Here is an 18,743-nt window from a genome sequence, read left to right on the forward strand (position 1 = left end):
CCAGAGAATCGGGTCTGGGGCGGGGCTGGGTGGCCCTGGGCTGTGTGTGCAGTGCGGGGAGGGGGTTCCTGTCCCCCCGAGGTGGCAGCAGGCACAGTCAGTGCCGTTGTGGCGGGAAGTCCCCGCGCTGGCGGCCGTGCGGGATCCCTGGCAGCTGCGGGCGCCTCGTGGCCGTATTTCCTCGCTCTGCTCCAGGAGTAATTGCTCAGATGGGGACGTGGGGCAACTCCCATCCCTCTCCCGGCATGGTAATGAGTGAAGAAGACTCAAAGACAAATGGCTCATTAAGAAGCAGTGCTGCATTGCAGGATTTTTCATCCCACCAACCGCTGCATCAGCAGAGGCAGCACCTCTCGCGCTCGCTCTCTCAGCCCTGGAGAAGGAGCTGTCAGGCAGCTGGGGCTGGTGCCAAAATTAATCATGTGCTTAATAACGTGCCCAGCCCGTCGAACGGCCTGTCCTCAGCCTCCAGGCTCTGGGGCAGGGTGGCTGTGCTGGGCTGGAGCCCTGGGGCATCGTGGATTTTGGGGTTGGTGCCTGGGAAGTGCCCATTCTTGGTGAGAAGGGATGTGTCAGGGCAGGGCTGAACCAGGGGAGATGCCCCCAGCCTCAGGGTGCCAGAGCCCCCCAGTTATGTCAGGATCTTCTGGATTTTTTGGGGTGCTAGAGCCTCCCAGCCCTGTTGGGGTCCCAACCAGCTGTGCTGGCTTTTGTGGCCTTCCCAGTGGCCTCAGCAAACACTTCCTGCTCCACTCATATTTGCAAATCCTCAGCTTGTGTTCATCTTTCATGACTTTTAACAAATCTTGCCTCATCCCTTTTTTCCAGCGGTGCTCGGTTGGATCCTGCCCCTCACAGCCCTCTGCAGGCAGCGCCTGCCTGCAGCTGCTCTGCTTTCTTTTATTAACAGTAATTGGTTTTGATTTCCTGATTGCAGCCAGTGTATTTCTGTGATCTTTGCATCCTGCTCACACTGTTCTCCTCTTTCCCTTCTCATCTTTCCCTTTTTCTCTTTCTCCTTCCCCCATTTCTCTTGCCTTTTCCTCTCTTTTTCCCCTTTCCTTTCCCATTCCCTTTCCTCACCTTTCCCCTTTCTCTTCTAAATTAGGTGATCTCTTACTAAGCCCCTCTTTTTTCCTCCAGACTGTGTAAATTTTACTAATTCAGCCTCATAAAATAACAGTGCAATTAGTAATAAAATAAAATGTTTGCTTTCCACAATCCTTCTCACTTACAACGAGCGGGGAAAGAGTAAATAGATTAAAAGCACGGTGGAAACGACCTGGCTGTATTCCATATTTATTTTCTTACGATGACCGTAGATCAAATTTGCTCAGCCCCTAAGTGGGAAAACCACTTTATTTTATTTTTTTTCCCCGGCTCCAGCTCGCTCACGCTGCGTGTTTGTTCTCTCCCGCTTTCATCCCAAGCCGTAAAGGTCCCCAGCAGGACCCAAGCTGGCAGAACCTCGCATTAATTTGCAGAACGGGCCGAGCTCGCACTTCTGCCGGGCTGGAAGGTGGAAATAAAGCCCCTTTGGTGGCGCTGGGAAGGCGGGGTGGCAGGAGGAGGCTTTGTGGAGCCAGCGGCCGGAGCCGGAGCGAATCAAAGTCGGTGGCGAGGTGGCCGCTGGGCCGGCTCTGGCACCCGCTGGCAGGAGATTGCATAACAGGATGGGACTGGCGATGGTTTTGGGGCTAAACTGGGTGAAACACGTGGCCGTGGCCGTGCGGAGCTGTCCCCGTTGTGCGCTGGTGTGGGGCGGCCTCAGGGGATGATGGAAGGCTGGGCTGATAAAAAATACACAGGGAGGTGGCTCAGGCTGGTTTTGGGGGGGGACACCTTTGCTCTGGCTTCATCCCCATCCTGTTCCTCCCCCAGAGCTGCTGGCCCAGGGATTCCCAGCGTGGAGGAGCTGCTGCTGGTGAGGCCATGAGGACAGCATCCCCCTGAGCGCCGGGCGGTGAGTGCCACCCGTGGGCTGCCCATGGTGGGGCTGCTGGGGAAGGACAGGGGGCCAGGACCCCCTGAATGCAGAGCCATCAACCCCAGCTCTTGGGGTTAGACATGGAAGTGTTGAAAACCCAGTCTTGCCCTGTGTCAGGGCGATTTGCCAGACCCAGACATTGTGGTGGGGTTTTGATGTCCTCTCACATCCCCGCTGGTGTTCCTGGAGCTGGAGGAAGGATGGGAGGATCCTGGGTGCTGTGGGGTCCCAGGGAAGCTCAGGCTCCTGGTGGGTCTGCCCTGAATCCCTGCAGCCCTGGGGCTCAGCACGGTGCTGCCTCCAAGGCAGGGATCTCATGGGGCAGCTGCTGGGAAGTGGAGCTGCCTCTGCCAAGGGCTCCCATGGGAAATTAAGCAGGAGAATGAATTTCAGGATGGCCTGGAGCACCAGGGACTCCGAACCCCTCTCCTCCCTGTGCTGACCCTCGAGCCCCTCTCCTCCCTGTGCTGACCCTCCAAATGGGGAGAGACATTAGAGGAGGTGGTGATGGGGAGCCACTGGTGGGAGTTTCTCCAGGCTGGAAGCAATAAAGGCGAGGAGTGAGTTATTTGTAATGGTAATTATGCTCTTCCAGTTTATCCTAGCACATAATTGTGTGGGCGGTAGGTTCCCACTGGTGGTAATTACCCTGGTGTTAAATGGCACAAAATTCAGCTGGGCTGGGTTTTTCCCCCTCGACTTAAATCTGCGCTTTGGTGGCACAAATCCCTCCATCCCAAGAGGTGCTGAGTGCATTTGGAGGGACACAGCTCCAGCTCTCGGCCGTGTGCCCATGAGCCAGCCCCAGTGCCATGTGCCAGCCTGCCCACACTGCCCTCCTGGCACAGGAGACAGGAGCGACATCTCCCATCATGGCCATTGGGACGGGGACCTTGCACTGCGCCACCCATTCTGAGCCCCACAAGGTCTCTCCCAACCCTCTCTCCATCCCGAGGCTGCCCTCAGGGATCGCGGCAGGTCCCTGGGCAGGGCACAGACGCCTGTGTCGCCTTGCTGAGCTGGGACACGGACGCTCCAGCCCGGGTGTCCCCACCCGCTGCCGGCGCTCCGCAGGTGCGGGGGAGCGGCGGCGCTGCCTCGCCCCGCCCGCGGCTCCGGCTCTGTTGAATTCCTGCACCTGCCGAGCACAAAAGCCCGGCGGGCTCGTGCTGACAGGCTCCGCAGATATTTTGACTCCTTCTCGCCGCCGCGGCAGCAATATTTGGATCAGCTGAGAGCTTCCCTCCCCGAGCAGGAGATGATAGCTCAGCCCGCGGAGGCAGAGCTGGGCTGGGAGCCTGTTTGTCTGTCTGTCCTTCCGTGCTGCTGCTCGGTCCCAGGCCAGGGAGGCAGCTCCATCCCACGCTGCTGCTCCTGCTCCCCGCAGCAGCTGTCTGGGGAGGGGAGAGGATTCATCTGCACCAGCTGCACCTTCCGCTCAGCAATTAGGGAGCCTTGTTAGAGCAGGAGCGGGATCTGAGGATGGGGAGTGGAGCAGGATGGAGCCATCCAGCCTCAAAAAAGCTGGGAAGGAAGGTGGTGATGGCTTAGGGCAGATGTGTTCTCAGGGCTGTCTCTGCTGCTCAGGGCCAAAATGCCATTGCTGTCCACCCCTACACCCCATGGGGACCCCAATTCGCTCTCTCCTCCAGGGCTCTTTGGGGGCACAACCCCGTCCCACCAGCCCTCCCAGTGTCCCTCGTTTCCAGTCTCCATGGTCAAATCCCCACGAGCCACAGGGAGCATCCCACGGTCACCTTTCCCTGCAGCCAGTCTGGGAGACGTGCTGCCTGCAGCACCCTGCTCGAATATGACAACAAGAGCGTTAACGATGCCTGTTAATTAGCAGAGATACTCTGGAGAATAAGTAATTTCCTCATTTACAGTCCAACCAAAGACGGAGCCTTTGAGGGGCTGCAAGGCACACAAACCTCCATGGGTGCAGGTGGCTCAGGCTTGGTTGGCACTGGCTTAACGCCGTCCATCCTCCTGCTTTCTCCTGGGGCTGCCCCTCACACAGCACAGCCACCTCAGCTCCTGGCTCCCCATCCAGAGGGTTTGCAGGGTAGGAGAACCCTGGATCGTGGGTCTCCATGTGGGGCTGGATGGAGACATCAGAGCTGGGCCCCCCCTGCACCCCACGGCAGCTCATTAGCGGCGCTGTGAATCGCAACGGCTGAAAAACCCAGCCAGAGCCGCTTCCTAATGGAGAAACGCTTCATAATATTTGGTGTTGCAGAAGAAAACAAGGATCTGCTGATGGCAGCATGTCCTCCCTCGCCGTCTGCAGGCCCTGCTGCCTGCATGGCTGCTGGCAGCACCTTCTCCTTGCCTTTGCCACCTCCAAGCACCGGAGCTGGGGGTAACCCCAGGTGCCTGGTGTGGGCACTGTGCTCCTGTCACCATGTGGAAAGCCAGGATTCTGGCACTTCACAGAAGCTTCCCAACCTTCTCAGCTGGTTCCTGTAAGATAGCCCCCAATGTTCTGCTGGTTGTGGGTGTGCAGAGGGGGTCTTGACACTGTTCTTGTCCCTCTCCCCACAGATGAGCCCGCAGGGGCATCCCGGCAAGATGCCGAGGCGATGGGGTGGGTGCTGAAATGATGAAGGGCTACCATGGGGAGCGTAGCCAGACACAGCCCTCCTCCGGCCACCGCTGCCGCTGCATCCCTGACAACTGCGAGCATCCCGCCGACTGCATCCCCGAGGGCCGGCCGCCCTACCTGCCCAGCCCCAGCGAGCCGTGTTCCCTGGAGCATCCCTACTGCCCCGGCGCGGGCAGCGAGTGCCCGGGCGGGCCCCTGAGCGAGCCGCCCTCCGCCAGCGCCAGCAGCACCTTCCCGAGGATGCATCACGCGCAGCAGCAGCAGCAGCAGCAGCAGCAGCAGCAGCAGCAGCAGCACTACGACTCCTGCGACGAATGCATGGCGACCGCCCACCCCGCCAGCAAGATCAACCGCCTGCCCCCCACGCTGCTGGACCAGTTCGAGAAGCAGCTGCCGCTGCACCACGACGGCTTCCACACGCTGCAGTACCCCCGGGCCGGCGGCGCCGAGCCCCGCAGCGAGAGCCCCAGCCGCATCCGCCACCTCGTCCACTCCGTCCAGAAGCTCTTCGCCAAGTCCCACTCCCTGGAGGCGCCGGCCAAGCGGGACTACAACGGCGCCAAGATGGACGGCCGCGGGGACGGCTACCACCACCACCACCACCACCACCACCATCACCACCACCACCACCAGTCCCGCCACGGCAAGCGCAGCAAGAGCAAGGACCGTAAGGTGGACTCCCGGCACCGGTCCAAGATGTTGGGCTGGTGGAGCTCCGACGACAACCTGGACAGCGACAGCAGCTACATGGTGTCCGGCCGGCACGCCGCCGACCAGGGCAGCCAGTACTGCGTGGACGCTCCCGAAAGTGCCTTCAGAGACTTGACCTTGAAGAGTCTAAAGGGCGGCGGGGAAGGAAAATGCCTGGCCTGTGCCGGCATGTCCATGTCTCTGGATGGCCAGACGGTCAAGAGGAGTGCCTGGCACACCATGACCGTCAGCCAGGCCCGTGAAGCCTATCCCAGCGCCGGCGGCACTGAGAAGACCTTGATGCTTCAGGAAGCAAAGGCCAAAGACCGAGCGTACCAGTACCTGCAGGTGAGGGGCTGGGCAGGATGAGGGGATTGGGGTGACTGTGGGGCGAGCCTGAGCTGGGACCCTCCATCCAGCAGCCTGGGGTGCTGTGGGGATGCTCCAGCTCTGCTCTGTGTCCCCAGCACCTGTGTCCCATTCCCATGGCCCCGATGTCCCCTTGAAGTCCATCTGCTGCCTCCTGCCCTGTGCTGCATTTGGGGTCAGACAGCTCTGTCAGCTCAGGGCCACCAGCAGTCCTGTGTCTGCTCCCTTCTCACTGCTTTTATCCTGCCTGTGTGTCTGGCTGGGTGCCACTGCCTGCCTCATCACCGGGCTCCCTTCTAGGTCACCCCCCTTCCAATTAAAAGCTAATTAACTCTTCTCTCCCTTTCCTGGGGGAAGGAGACAGGGAGCAGCAATGCTGTGCTGGCTGATGGTCGGGGTGGCTGGGGCCTGTCTCCGCTGGCAGTGGGGGCATTGGGGCAGGGTGCTGCCCCCATCACCCTGGCTGGGGGCCCCAGGGGACACTGTCCCCCTGTCACTGCCCTATAAGGACCCCGTGGTGCTGGCGTCAGCAGCACGTGGTGCCACTGGTGTCCGATACGTCAGGCGGGTGCTGCGCTGGCATGGGTGGGATTTGGCCCAGACGCTCCTGCCAGAGGGGCCGTGAGGTGGGAGCTGCTGCGCCGCCCCGTGCTGTGGGAATGGGGAGCTGTGCCTGTTAGGAGGGATCTGCTCTCCTGGATTTTGGGGCTTTCCAAAAGGGTCAGAGCCCCTGGGGTCTGTCCCTTCTGGGGCTTTCCAAAAGGGTCAGAGCCCCCAGGGACTGCATCTTTGTGGTGCATGGGGAGGACAGAGGAACAGGGCACACATGCTGGATTTGGGCTGGATTTGGGCTGGATTTGGCCTGGCTTTGCATCCCACCTGTGGGACGCCGGCCGCCACATCCTCCCACATTTGCCTCCTGCTCCAGGTGCCGCAGGACGAGTGGAGCGGGTACCCGGCGGGCAAGGACGGGGAGATCCCGTGCCGGCGGATGCGCAGCGGCAGCTACATCAAGGCCATGGGCGATGAGGACAGCGCCGACTCGGACATCAGCTCCAAAGTGCTGCCCAGGGCGGCCACGCGGCGAGACAGCTACCGCCGCTCCTCCAGCGCCGACCAGGCCAGGACCAAGTAAGGGCTGCTGCCTCCCAGCCCCATCCCAGCTCTGCAGGCAGCAGTGGGGCCAGGGCCAGGGCTCCCTGGGAGGACGAGTGGCATGTCCCTGCTCACGGCATTGTCCCCTCTCACAGCACTGTCCCCTCTCACAGCACCCTCCCTGCTCACGGCATTGTCCCCACTCACAGCACTGTCCCCTCTCACAGCACTGTCCCCTCTCACAGCACTGTCCCCCTCTCACAGCACCCTCCCTGCTCACAGCACCCTCCCTGCTCACAGCTGCACTCCCCAATGCGGCAGCACCCAGCCCTGTCCCTGCTCGCTGTCAGGGCACTGGGGGTGACATGGCTATGCTGGGCTTTTGGGGGGGACCTGCTGCTGCAGCCACATGTAGATTGTGGGGAGAAGAGGCATGTTCAAAGGGGGATGAGTGAGATGTGCTCCAGTTCCAGCAGGTGACAGTTTTGGGGGCAGTAAGGAGTGGGGAGAGCAGTGGCCAGCGGGAGGATCGCTGCGGCCGCGTTTCCCGATGCTCTGCTGGAATGTGTTGCTTTTGGTGCGATCCCTTCTATTCCCACTGTCTCTCATTAGGTTTGCAAGTAGGCACTATTCTGATTCATATATCTGTAACTGTCCCAGCTGCTGCACGCCACCGCGGATGCTCCCGCGGGGACAGAGCTACGGGCGCTCCTTCACCACCGGCCAGGTATGTTCTGTGCCTCGGGTTCCACGGGGCAGGGATGTGGTGGGCATCACTCTGGGCATCCCCTGCCCTGCCCCAGCCTCACCCACCGCTCTCCCCAGATCAACGACGAGCTCAACCACCAGTTTGAGGCCGTCTGCGAGTCGGTGTTTGGTGAGGTGGAGTCGCAAGCCGTGGAGGCGCTGGACCTGCCCGGCTGCTTCCGCATGCGGAGCCACAGCTACCTGCGGGCCATCCAGGCAGGCTGCTCCCAGGACGACGACTGTCTCTCACTCTTCTCCATGTCGGCCCCTCCTGGGCCGCCCATCACCAGCAGCATCCTGAAGCCCAGCACTTGTGAGTCCTATGGGGTGGTGAGGGCTTGGCCGCGTGAGGGAACCCCACATCTCCCTGCCTGCTCATCTGAGCACATGCCAAGGGCTGCTGCTGCCCTCCTCCTGGCCTTTGACCCCTGTAGCGCCCAGGACAGGGTGTGAGCATCCTGTTTGTCACCCAGTCCCAGTCAGGGGGCTGCTCTGTGTCCCCAGCAGGCATTTGCCATCCCCTCCTTCTGTCCCCATCTCTGCCCCTTGCTGGGTGCTGCAGCAACGTGGCCAATGTGGGTCTGGGGTGCTTTCCAATCCCAAAAACTGGTCAAACAGCACCTCTGAAATCTGGCCCATATCTAACCCAGCTTAGGGGCAAACCCTGTGGGGCCATGATGCCCATGCTGTGGGAGGAGATGGGCAGAATTCCCTGGGGCCCCTGTTCGTGGCGGGAAATGAACAAATGTCTGTGTTTTCACGTGCCTTTTCATCCTGCGCCTCTCCCACAACAGCCTTCAGTTACAGAAAAGCTCCACCTCCCATCCCTCCAGGAACCAAAGCCAAACCTCTCATCTCCGTCACGGCGCAGAGCAGCACCGAGTCCACCCACGAGAGTTACCTGCCCAGCGAGGTCGCCCGCAGCCCCGCCTGGTCCAAAGACGCCGCGGCCCGCTGCAACTCTGCCGAGAGCCTGGAGAGCTCCAAGGTGACGGCCGTGGCCCTGGACCTGCCCCCAGTCCAGCCCCGTGCCGCTCCCAAGCCCTCCACCCTCATCATCAAGGCCATCCCAGGCCGGGAGGAGCTGCGGAGCTTGGCTCGCCAGAGGAAGTGGCGTCCGTCCATCGGCGTGCAGGTGGGCTCTGCTCCTCCCCGCGGGCTGCCCCGGTGGTGTGGGCTGTGCTGAGCAGCCACGCTGCGTTTGGGGGATTCCCTCCAAGCTCTCTCTCTGCCCCTCGGCAGGTTGAGGCCGTCTCTGACTCGGATACGGAGAGCCGGAGCCAGAGGGAGTTCCACTCCATCGGGGTGCAGGTGGAGGAGGACAAAAGGTACCACATGGCAGGACTGGGGCATTGGGTTCCCGAGGGCTTCCTGCACACCACTGCTACCCCACAGCATCTTCTCCCTCTCCTCTGTGGCTGAAACCCCAGAGCTCAGCACCATCCCCATCCCAGGCTAGCTGCCCCCACCTGGAGCAGGATTTGGCCTTTCCTTTGTCCTCTCTGCTGCCCAGAGAAGGTTCTGCCCTATTCCTGCCCTATTCCTGTCTCCTCTGCTGGGCTCAGCCCTTAGCTTTGAGCCCACACCAGGTGCAGATGAACCTTTGGGCATTTCTGTAGCTAACCATGACATTTTGGCTGGGATGGGAAGGCCAGGTGTGCCAGAACCTGCATGGCCTGCGGGAGGGGAGCTCTGGCATGGTGCCCATGCAGCCTGGTGCTCCTCTCCATCCCTGGTCCAGCACTGGTAGCCATGGAAACAGGCTGAGAGCAGAGGAGATGAGGGACTGGCAGATCGCAGCTGCTCAGGGTTGTGCCTGTGGCCTTGAATGCTCTGGGATCCACCCCGGCATTCCCAGCCCCATCCTACCCGTGGGTGTCCCTCACCCTGCCCCTGCCACTGTCATGCCTGACAGGGGGGATTTATTAAAAAAATATGGATATTGATCTAGTACCGATATCCAACTGTGATGGACAAGAACTCTCTAACAGTTTAGAGTTAGAAAGTGTATGTTTATTGGGGGATAGCTCCCAAATACACACCCCAATTTACAGGTGATTGCAGAGTCCTTTTATCTATACAAGTATTGAATACCCAAAATACAAATACATATTCATAACTTTGGTGTATCCCCTTCCCTGCTTCGTATGGTAATTAGTTCAAAAGCTATTAACCATGCAGAGTTTGTTCCTTGAAATGGGTCAGTGGTCCTTTTCATGGGGAGGGCTCCCAAAATGAGGAAGTAAATGAAGTCTTCCTCATTCTGACCTTTCTACCTTTTCAAGGCAAATATGACAAATGAACCCTTGGTAGAACTCCCACTCCCTGTCTTCAATTGGTTTCAGAACAGAGGAGCCCTACAATTGTCTTATGTTCCTAAAAGCTATTTATCAATTTCTATATTCTTCATCATAAACCCAGCTAACCAAACATTGTGCTGACAAGCAATCAATTATCAGTTAACTACCAACTCTTAACTTCATCAGGGCTTACCCATTTATTTTAATTAACTCCAACGAAGCTTATCCCTAACTAAAATCTTAGCTCCTCTAAAACCTCTAAATTCCTTAAAGTTTATGTTTCAGTGGGATGGGACAGTGAGGGACTGGCAGTGAGGGTCCCCACACTCTCCCTGTCTCTGCTTCAAGCGCTCCAAGAGCATCACAGCAACTACTAACTCTTAACTTCATCAGGGCTTACCCATTTATTTTAATCAACTCAAAAAAAATTTTAGCTCCTCTAAAATCTCTACATTCCTTAAAATTTATGTCTCAGGAGAATGGGAGAGTGAGGGACTGGCAGTGAGGGTTCCCACATTCTCCTCGTCTCCGCAGGCGAGCACACTTCAAGCGCTCCAACGGTGTTAGAGCAACTACTAACTCTTAACTTCACCAGGGCTTACCCATTTATTTTAATCAACTCAAATAAAATTTTAGCTCCTCTAAAATCTCTACATTCCTTAAAGTTTATGTTTCAGTGGGATGGGACAGTGAGGGACTGGCAGTGAGGGTCCCCACATTCTCCTTGTCTCCGCAGGCGAGCGCACTTCAAGCGCTCCAACGGTGCGACTACTAACTCTTAACTTCATCAGGGCTTACCCATTTATTTTAATCAACTCAAATAAAGCTTATCTCTAACTAAAATCTTAGCTCCTCTAAATTCCTTAAAGTTTATGTCTCACGGGGACAGGACAATCCCTGCTGGCAGTGGGGATCCCCACACTCTCCCTGTCTCCGCAGGCGAGCGCGCTTCAAGCGCTCCAACAGCGTCACAGCGGGCGTGCAGGCGGACCTGGAGCTCGAGGGCTTCACCGGGCTGGCCGTGGCCACCGAGGACAAAGCGCTGCAGTTCGGGCGGCCCTTCCAGCGGCACTCCTCGGAGCCCGAGTCGGGCCGGCAGTACGCTGTGTACAAGACGGTGCACACGCAGGGGCAGTGGGCGTACCGCGAGGATTACCAGCTGCAGTACGACACGGTGGAGGTGCCCCGGAGGGATGCCTGGATCGAGCGGGGCTCCCGCAGCCTCCCCGACTCCGGCCGCGCCTCCCCGTGCCACCGCGACGGGGAGTGGTTCATCAAACTGCTGCAGGCTGAGGTGGAGAAGATGGAGGGATGGTGCCAGCAGATGGAGAGGGAGGCGGAGGACTATGACCTGCCCGAGGAGAGTGAGTCGGCTGGGGTGGGGTGTCACAGCAAAGGGAGGGGCTGGGGATCCTGCAGAGCTGGGTGGGCACAGTCATTGTCCTGCAGCGCTCACACCTTGGAGCATCTTCCCAGCCAAGCCTGAAGGGGTTGGGTGAGGGCAAGAAACACTGGGAAAAACCCTCTGGGGCTATGAGGAAGAGGAGAGACACAGTGTGTTGGAGGGCTCTGAGCTGCCTGTGACTGTCTGCTCTCCCCCCCAGTCCTGGAGAAGATCCGGAGTGCGGTGGGCAGTGCCCAGCTCCTCATGTCTCAGAAGGTGCAGCAGTTCTACCGCCTCTGCCAGCAGAACATGGTGAGTGCGGGCAGGGCAGCGTGCCAGGGGTCAGCTGTGCTGGGGAGGGAGTGTCTCATACTCTTAGCCATGGGCCACCATGGAGGACAGCTGGACACAGAGCCAGCACAGGGAGCTGGGATGGCCCCATGGCCAGCAGAGCCAACATCCCACTGATGGATGAGAGTGGCACTCTGTCCCCACAGGATCCCAACGCATTCCCTGTGCCCACCTTCCAAGACCTGGCTGGCTTCTGGGACCTCCTACAGCTCTCCATTGAGGATGTCAGCATGAAGTTTGGGGAGCTCCAGCAGCTCAAGGCCAATGGGTGGAAGATCATGGAGCCCAAGGTGAGGGCAGGGCTCTGCCACTGGCACTTGTACCTGTCACCTCTTCCTCCCTCCTCATCCCCAAGCACATCTGAACCCAAACCACTGCCGGGCTCCCACTGGTGGCTGCTTTTAGCAAACCCTTGAAAAACAGAGCTGGGAAAAAGCGAGGCTAGAGAAGGGCTGTTCTCCCACTGCAAAGGGCCAGGCAGGGTCCTGGCACGGGGTGGATAAAGGGATGTGCAGCCCTGCCTTGCAACCTGTGGGAGGGTCTGTGGAGCCTCTCAGCATGGCTTGAGCCCGCTGATAGGGATACATAGGGATGCCCATTCCTGGGAGGTCCCGGCCTGACGCCCCTGTGGTCTGTGCAGGAGGAGAAGAAGGTGCCTCCCCCGATACCAAAGAAGCCGCCGCGCTCCAAGGTGCACCCGGTGAAGGAGCGCTCCCTGGACTCGGTGGACCGGCAGCGGCAGGAGGCCCGCAAGCGGCTCCTGGCAGCCAAGCGAGCCGCGTCCTTCCGCCAGAGCTCGGCCACCGAGAGCGCGGACAGCATCGAGATCTACATCCCCGAGGCGCAGACCCGGCTGTGACCGCAGCCTCCGCTTTTCTACCCGGACTGGACGGCGCGGCCGTAGCTCACTGTGATGGGGGGCCGCGGGGACACCCTGGGGCACCTCTTGGCCCCACTCACAGCTTCTCTCTTTTCTATCTTAGCCCTTTCGTGGATCCGACGGCGGGCGAACGCAAAGCCCGGTTCTGCCCCGTCCCCTTGCCCCCCACTGCCCGCATGCCCCTGCCAGCCTCTCCTGGGGTCCGGGGCTCTCCCTCCCTCCCTCTGCCTTCCCTGGGGCTGTGTCCCAGCTTTCTGTCCCCTTCCCTCTCCCCCAGCCCTTCTGCACAGCCGCCCCTGCATCCCAACCCAAAGAGAGGTGACCTCCAGCGCCTGGCCCCGCCGGGCTGGAGGGGAGGGGGCTGCAGGCAGGCCCCCCCGCCTCTCTGTACTCAGTGCAATCCCCTGGTGTGTGGCGGGGACGGGCCCCCAGCCCTGACCCCGGCCACAGCCCCCCAGCCCTGCCCTGCCGGACGAGGCTTTGGGACGTGCTGGGGACAAAGGGGTCCCCTCGCTGCTCCCCCCAGCCCGCGGCTCAGGTGCCGTGGGGACCCAGGGCTCCCTCCCCTATATACATATATAAATATAACCCAAGGAATAAACCAGAAACTACACGTGACCAGCGCTGTGTCCTGCCTGGTGGGACGGGCCAGAGCAGCAGAGCCCCCCCGGTCACGGCGAGCCGCCCCGCTTCCCTCGCACGGAGCATCGCCACACGCGCTTCTCCCCTTCCCGCTCAGCCCTCCTCCTCCTCAGCCCATCCCTCATCCGTCCGTCCTTCCCTCCTGCCAGCCTGGAGGCCAGGAGCACCTCTGAAATGTGGCACCAGCCAGGGACAGGCAATAGTCCCCCGTCCCGTGCCTTGCTGCAGGTGGGAGATGCTCCTCAGTGAGCCCACCTGCAGTGACAAGGACCACGCTGGGCTTGGCACCAGTGGGTGGCACCGGGGTGTGGACATGGCCAGCAGCTGTCCCAGAGTGTGGAGTTAGAGACGCCCTCAGGGGGACACCCCTTCCCCCTGAGCTCCTGGAGCCCTGTGGGGTGGGACACCCCAGGATAGGGCTGTCACCTACCTGATGCCTCTCAGGGCCAAGGGACACCCTGGGATGTGGCTGTTCCCAGCTCCCCCATCACTGTGCACAGAGCCAGGAACAGGGTGGAGAGCTCCCTCCAGGGCAGAGCAGCGTGGTGGGGCAGGAGGCTGCATCTGCCTCACCCCTGTCCTTAACCCCGTCCCCCACAATCCTGTCCCCCCCTCAGTGTCCCTTTCGGTGGCAGAGGGGGGAAAATCCCACCGCTGTCCCTCCCTCTGCCGCGCCAGCAGCCCCACGCAGCATCACCAGCCACCCCCAGGGCAGGGCCAGTGGGTGCCAGGTAGCTCCCGAAATCTGGGGCCAAACCTCCCGAAATCTGGGGCCAAGCCTCGCCCAGGCCCTCAGGCAGGGCGGTGGGGACAGAGGCAGCTGGGGGACACCTGGCTGGGGGTCCCTCGCTCCTGGGGGTCCGTCGGTGCTAAACACCTCCGTGACGGCAGCGCCCACAAAGCCCTTCCCCACCCCACTCCCCCTGCACCCCCAATTTAGGGATGTGCCTGGGAAGGGCCCCCCGGCCCCCGCCCCGGCCAGCGCCGTGCAGTGACCGTGACACGTGGCTCCCTTTTTATTGTAACGAACCGCCGCAATTAATAAAGATGACTTTGGTTACTCCGGGCCAGCGGCCACTTCCCTGCGGGGACATGGCCGGCACCGGGCTCGCCTTTCAGCTGTCTCCCCTCCTTTTGTGTCCGAGGGATGGGAAAGGCACGGGTGTGGGGTGGAAATTGGTGATCATGGGGTGGGAGAGGGGTTTCTGCAGGTCTCCTCGTGGATCTCCCCATGGAAACCTCCCACAGGTCTCTTCCAGCAGGGTCTCTGCTTCTGAGTCTGTCCCCGTGGATGTCCCCCTGTGGGTGTTTCTCTCCCTGTGGGTTTTTCTCTCCCTGTGACTCCCCACGTGAGTCTCCCCTGTGACACCCCCGTGGGTGTCTCGCTGTGACACTCCTCGTGACTCCTGCATGACTCCATCTCCCCGTGGCCAAGACACTCTCTGTGATTTGTGCTTGTCTCTCCCCGAATCGTCCCTGGGTCTCCCCTGGGGCTCCTCCCTGTGTGTCCCCCCATGGGTGACACCCTGTGACTCTCCCCGGGGGTCTCGCCCTGTGGGTGTCTCCCTGTGACACCCCTTGTCCCCTGCATGGCTCCCCTCCATGTTCCCCCCTTGTGTATTCCTCCTTCTCCCCTGATGACTCCCCATCACGTCCCTTCCATGCTCCCCTTCGTGTTCCCCCCGTGTCCCCCCATGATTCCCCCTCACTATCCCCCCACATATTTCCCATGACTCCTCCTCGTGCCCCTCTGCGTCCCTCAATCTTCTTCCCTTCAGTGTCATCGCAGTGTCCTCCTCGGTGTCCCCCATGATTCCCCCCCGGCGTCCCCCCGTCCCCCTCATGTCTCCTCCGTGTCCCCCACCATGGCTCCTCCCTCGGTGTCCCTCCGTGTGCCCCCTGTGTCCCCTCATGCCCCCTCCATTGTCCCCCCGTGTCCCCCATGATTCCCCCACCGGGTCCCCCCGTGTCCTCCCTCCCGGGTCCCCTTCGTGTTCCCCTCCTTGTCCCCCCATGATTCCCCCCTCGGTGTCTCCCCCGTGTCCCCCCTGTGTCCCCACGTGTCCCCCATGATTCCTCTCCGTATCCTCCCCGGTCCCCTCATGTGTCCGGATGTCCCCCCCGGTGTCCCCTCACGATTCCCCCCCGTGTCCGCCCCGTGTCCCCTTCTGTGTCCCCCCGTGTCCCCAGCCGCTGTCGCTCCTCCAGCGCTGCGTTTCCCTCTCTGTCCGCCAGGGGGCAGCCCCGCCCCGCCGCCCCCTCACGGCCGTGACCGGAACGGGCGGGGCCGGGCCCGGGTGAGCGGGACCGGGGCCGGGGCTGGGCCCGGCTGAGCGGGGCCGGGCGGGGGTCCCTGCGCGGCCCACGCGGGTCCCCATTCCCTGCGGCCATTGCTGAAGGCCGGCCGGTGACCGCCGCCGGCAGGCATGTGGTCCGTGCTGTGGGCGGCCGTGCGCTCCAAGGCCCCGTACGTCACCTTCCCGGTGGCCTTCGTGGTGGGGCTGGTGGGCTCCCAGCTGGAGTGGTTCCTGCGCGGAGACCCCCCGGCCACGGCCCAGGAGGAGAAAAGCATCTCGGAGCAGCGGGAGGACCGCAAGCTGCAGGAGATCGCGGGCGAGGACCTGACCAAGGTGGTGAGCCTGAAGGACAAGCTGGAGTTCGCCCCTCGGGCCGTGCTCAACAGGAACCGGGCCGAAAAGAGTTAATAAAGGGTGATTTGGGCAAAGGCGGTGCCCTGGAGCTGGGGACTCCCCCGACACCTGCACTGCTTCCACCAGCCTCCCTCCTGCACCTGCTGCTCCTCACCGGAGGGTCAGGTTTGCCACCCCATGGATTTGCTCAAGGTACCCAGAGCTCGGTGGCAGAGCGGGCAGGGAGCTGTGTGTGGAGATGGAGAGAGTCTGAAACTCCTCAGCTCTCGCCAGGCCTGGCTCCTGCACCACAAAACACTCTCGGCCTGGTTTCATCTGTGTTTCCTCAGGTTTGATTTCTTCCATGGTGTGAAAGTAGAAGTTTGGACCTGAGTGCCACGGGATGGGGTCAGGCTGACCGCTAGTGACAGGAAGAACTGCTGCCCTGCTTCCAGATCCCCTGTGGCTCTCGATGAACCCCAACACAGCCCCACGCCACAATGCACTGCAGCAGCCATGGAGCTCTCTGGGGATCCCCTCCTGCATCATCCCACCCAGGAACGGTGACAGGGGGAGCTGAAAGTCTTGGTCCTGCTCCCTTGTGGTGCTCTGAGCGAGGCGATGTGTTGGGAATGGGGAGATCTCTGCCCTCTGCACAATAAACTTCTGTCAGTTCTCGGGCCTCTGTGTCTCCTGCATCAGCACAGCCCCATCCCTGTCTCAGGGAATGTCTCTGCTCCCTGTGTGTTCAAAAACAGCTACTGCAGTGGGACAAATGCCATTGCTGTGCTTGGCTGGGCACCGGCAGCAGGGTGGTGGGCAGGAAGGAGAAGGAGGCATCCAATTCCCAGCCTGTGCTGTGGCTGTGCCGCCCTCCCAGCTCCCCCAGCTGCGTCATCTGCTTCCGTTTGACCTCTTTATCTGGAGGAGAAGGGCTGTGACAGCACAGGGTGGGGTCCCAGGGGACAGGGATCCCACTGGGGTTTGAGCAGGGAGAGGCTGGCAGCAGGCACTGGCTGGTGTCCCCTCCAAAAAAACAGACCGCAGCCAGAGCTGCCTGAGCAGGGCCAGGGCCGGGGTTATCGCTGCCTCCTGCCTTGTTTTTTCCCGTGGTGCCTGAGCAAGGCCCCGGTTCTGCCCCGGCCCGGCCTTCCCCTCCCGGGGACGATAAATCTGCCGTGCCGGTACGAGCGCCGGGGTCAGCAGGCAGTGAGCGTTCACACCGCGCTGTGCCGTGCCCCGGGGCCATTCCTGCCCCGCTGACAGCTTTAGTGCCCTGCTCCCGGCTCTGTTTGCTGCCCGAGCTGCTGGCCTGGCCTGGCTGGGATCATGGAGCACTCTGACCTTTGCTGCGAGGGCCGCTGAGCCTCGGCAGAAGGTGCAGGAGGAGCCTGGCTGTGATTTAGAGCCTGTCCCTGCCCTGTGCCACTGCCACCTCCCGCCAGTGCCCACCACGTTGTCCCCCTGGCAGGCTGGCGCTGTCCCCTGAAGCAGCCCCTTCCCCTTTGTCTCCTGCTTTCCCAGCCGGGCTGTGGGGTGACGGCTGTTCCCTATTGTGTGCTGGGGTGGGAATGCTCCTGTTCCTTCTCCCAGCTGGGACCAGCTCGGAAGCTGTCTGTGAAATGCCTTTGTTCACCCCGCGCCGGAGCGGCTCCCCCGGCTGTTTACAGCCCATTGATCCCCTCGTTCCCAGGGCCGGGGCACAATCGGCCTTTGGGGGGGCCTCGCTGCCCCATTTCCTGCCCCATGCAGTGTCGGTGGGGAGGCTGCTCCAGCACGGGGCAAGGACTGAGCCCTGTCGGTGACAGCTTGGGCATTGGTGGCACCTGGCTGGCAGCCCCTGCCCTGCTCCCATCCCTGCCTGGGGCACTCCAGCTGTTTTCCATGTGTGTGGGGACACCCGTCCATCCCGCTGCAGCTCTGTGCATTCCCGCAGGCGCTGGGACAGGGGTGAAGCAGCTTCCCAGACTCGCTGCCTTTTCTCCTAAGCCTCCAGTGCTGTAAACCCACCCTTCCTCCCATTGAATCCCAACAATGTGCCGCTTGGGAAGTGCCGGCGGGACAAGAATAGGAGCGGGCAGCTCTCAGGGCTAGGGTGAGCAGCCCTGACGAAGAGCCAGAGGAAGCTTTGCTGAATAAGCCATTATGGTAAAACCCTGCTCACAGCCACTGACGTGCAAATGCTCGGGCTGGTGCAGGGGGTTCGTGGTCCAGGCTGCTGTGGAGGCCCTGCCTGCAGTGAGCCTGTCCACAGGCAAGGAGTCCCATGCCTGGCCAGGAGGGCAGTGTTTGGTGTGAGAGCATCCTCCAGGCCTGTCCAGCTTCAGGGATGTCCCTGCATCCATGACTGCACTGTTCCATGGATCAGGGGTTGAATCCAGCAGCCACAAGTACTCCCAGTCCCAGCCCAGCCTGTGATGGCCATGCCCCAGGCTCCTAACTATCCTAGCTATCCTCTCAGCAGCCCTGGGAGGATGAATGGGACTCAACCAAACACAAATCCGAAAAATCCTAGCCTGTTCTTCCATCTCCCACCTAGGCTGAATAGCGATCGTTATCATCTACAACCAGGGGGTCAGGCTGGCTGCAGTGCTTTTGGCATGGCCTGAGGGCAGCTGCAGCTTCCCCACGGACCCCCTGTCCTGCCCAGGTCCTGCATTGCTCCTGGATTCCATCGTGAGCAGTTCATGAGAGGTGGTTTCCTCAGGCAGGATGCTGGCAGCGAGCTGTGCCCCAGCTCACCGAGGGGACTGGGACAGCTGCTGTGCCTGGAGGACAGTGACATCCCCCCGGCCATCCGGCACACCTGGATGGCTGCTCTGGATGTCCGGTTAGGTCAGAGCAGGGATGCTCCAGCTGGGGATGAGGTGACTCTCTGCTGGCACAGGGATGTGTGACCGTGTTCACAGGGGTCTGAGGATGAGGGAAGAGACGAGGATCTGACTCCATGTTTCAGAAGGCTTGATTGATTATTTTATGATATATATTATATTAAAACTATACTAAAATAATAGAAGAAAGGATTTCATCAGAAGGCGGGCTAAGAATAGAAAAAGAAAGAAT

The 18,743-nt window shown here is 60.9% G+C and overlaps 2 protein-coding genes across 4 annotated transcripts in view; both read left to right on the top strand.

Moving 5' to 3' along the window:
* Positions 1-14,168, top strand: part of DLGAP3 (DLG associated protein 3) — a 30,423-nt gene extending 16,255 nt beyond the window's left edge. For 2 of the 3 annotated variants that reach the window (XM_058040113.1, XM_058040114.1), the window contains exons 2-12: positions 1,882-1,963; positions 4,532-5,630; positions 6,580-6,782; positions 7,359-7,473; positions 7,572-7,806; positions 8,288-8,628; positions 8,736-8,821; positions 10,733-11,157; positions 11,398-11,489; positions 11,675-11,818; positions 12,169-14,168. In XM_058040113.1, the coding sequence (XP_057896096.1) occupies positions 4,587-5,630; positions 6,580-6,782; positions 7,359-7,473; positions 7,572-7,806; positions 8,288-8,628; positions 8,736-8,821; positions 10,733-11,157; positions 11,398-11,489; positions 11,675-11,818; positions 12,169-12,387 (2,904 nt within the window). In that variant the 5' untranslated portion in view covers positions 1,882-1,963; positions 4,532-4,586 and the 3' untranslated portion in view covers positions 12,388-14,168. The remainder of the gene's footprint in view (positions 1-1,881; positions 1,964-4,531; positions 5,631-6,579; positions 6,783-7,358; positions 7,474-7,571; positions 7,807-8,287; positions 8,629-8,735; positions 8,822-10,732; positions 11,158-11,397; positions 11,490-11,674; positions 11,819-12,168) is intronic. The other variant, XM_058040115.1, reaches the window with a different exon arrangement.
* A 1,221-nt stretch (positions 14,169-15,389) lies between these two features.
* Positions 15,390-16,356, top strand: SMIM12 (small integral membrane protein 12). Its single transcript, XM_058040301.1, has 2 exons — positions 15,390-15,893; positions 16,031-16,356. Exon 1 carries the CDS (start codon positions 15,477-15,479, stop codon positions 15,753-15,755), a length of 279 nt encoding a protein of 92 aa, XP_057896284.1. The 5' UTR covers positions 15,390-15,476; the 3' UTR covers positions 15,756-15,893; positions 16,031-16,356.
* Positions 16,357-18,743: the final 2,387 nt, after the last annotated feature.

The sequence above is a fragment of the Melospiza georgiana genome, chromosome 24, assembly GCF_028018845.1.
Source record: "Melospiza georgiana isolate bMelGeo1 chromosome 24, bMelGeo1.pri, whole genome shotgun sequence".
Classification (NCBI taxonomy): domain Eukaryota; kingdom Metazoa; phylum Chordata; class Aves; order Passeriformes; family Passerellidae; genus Melospiza; species Melospiza georgiana.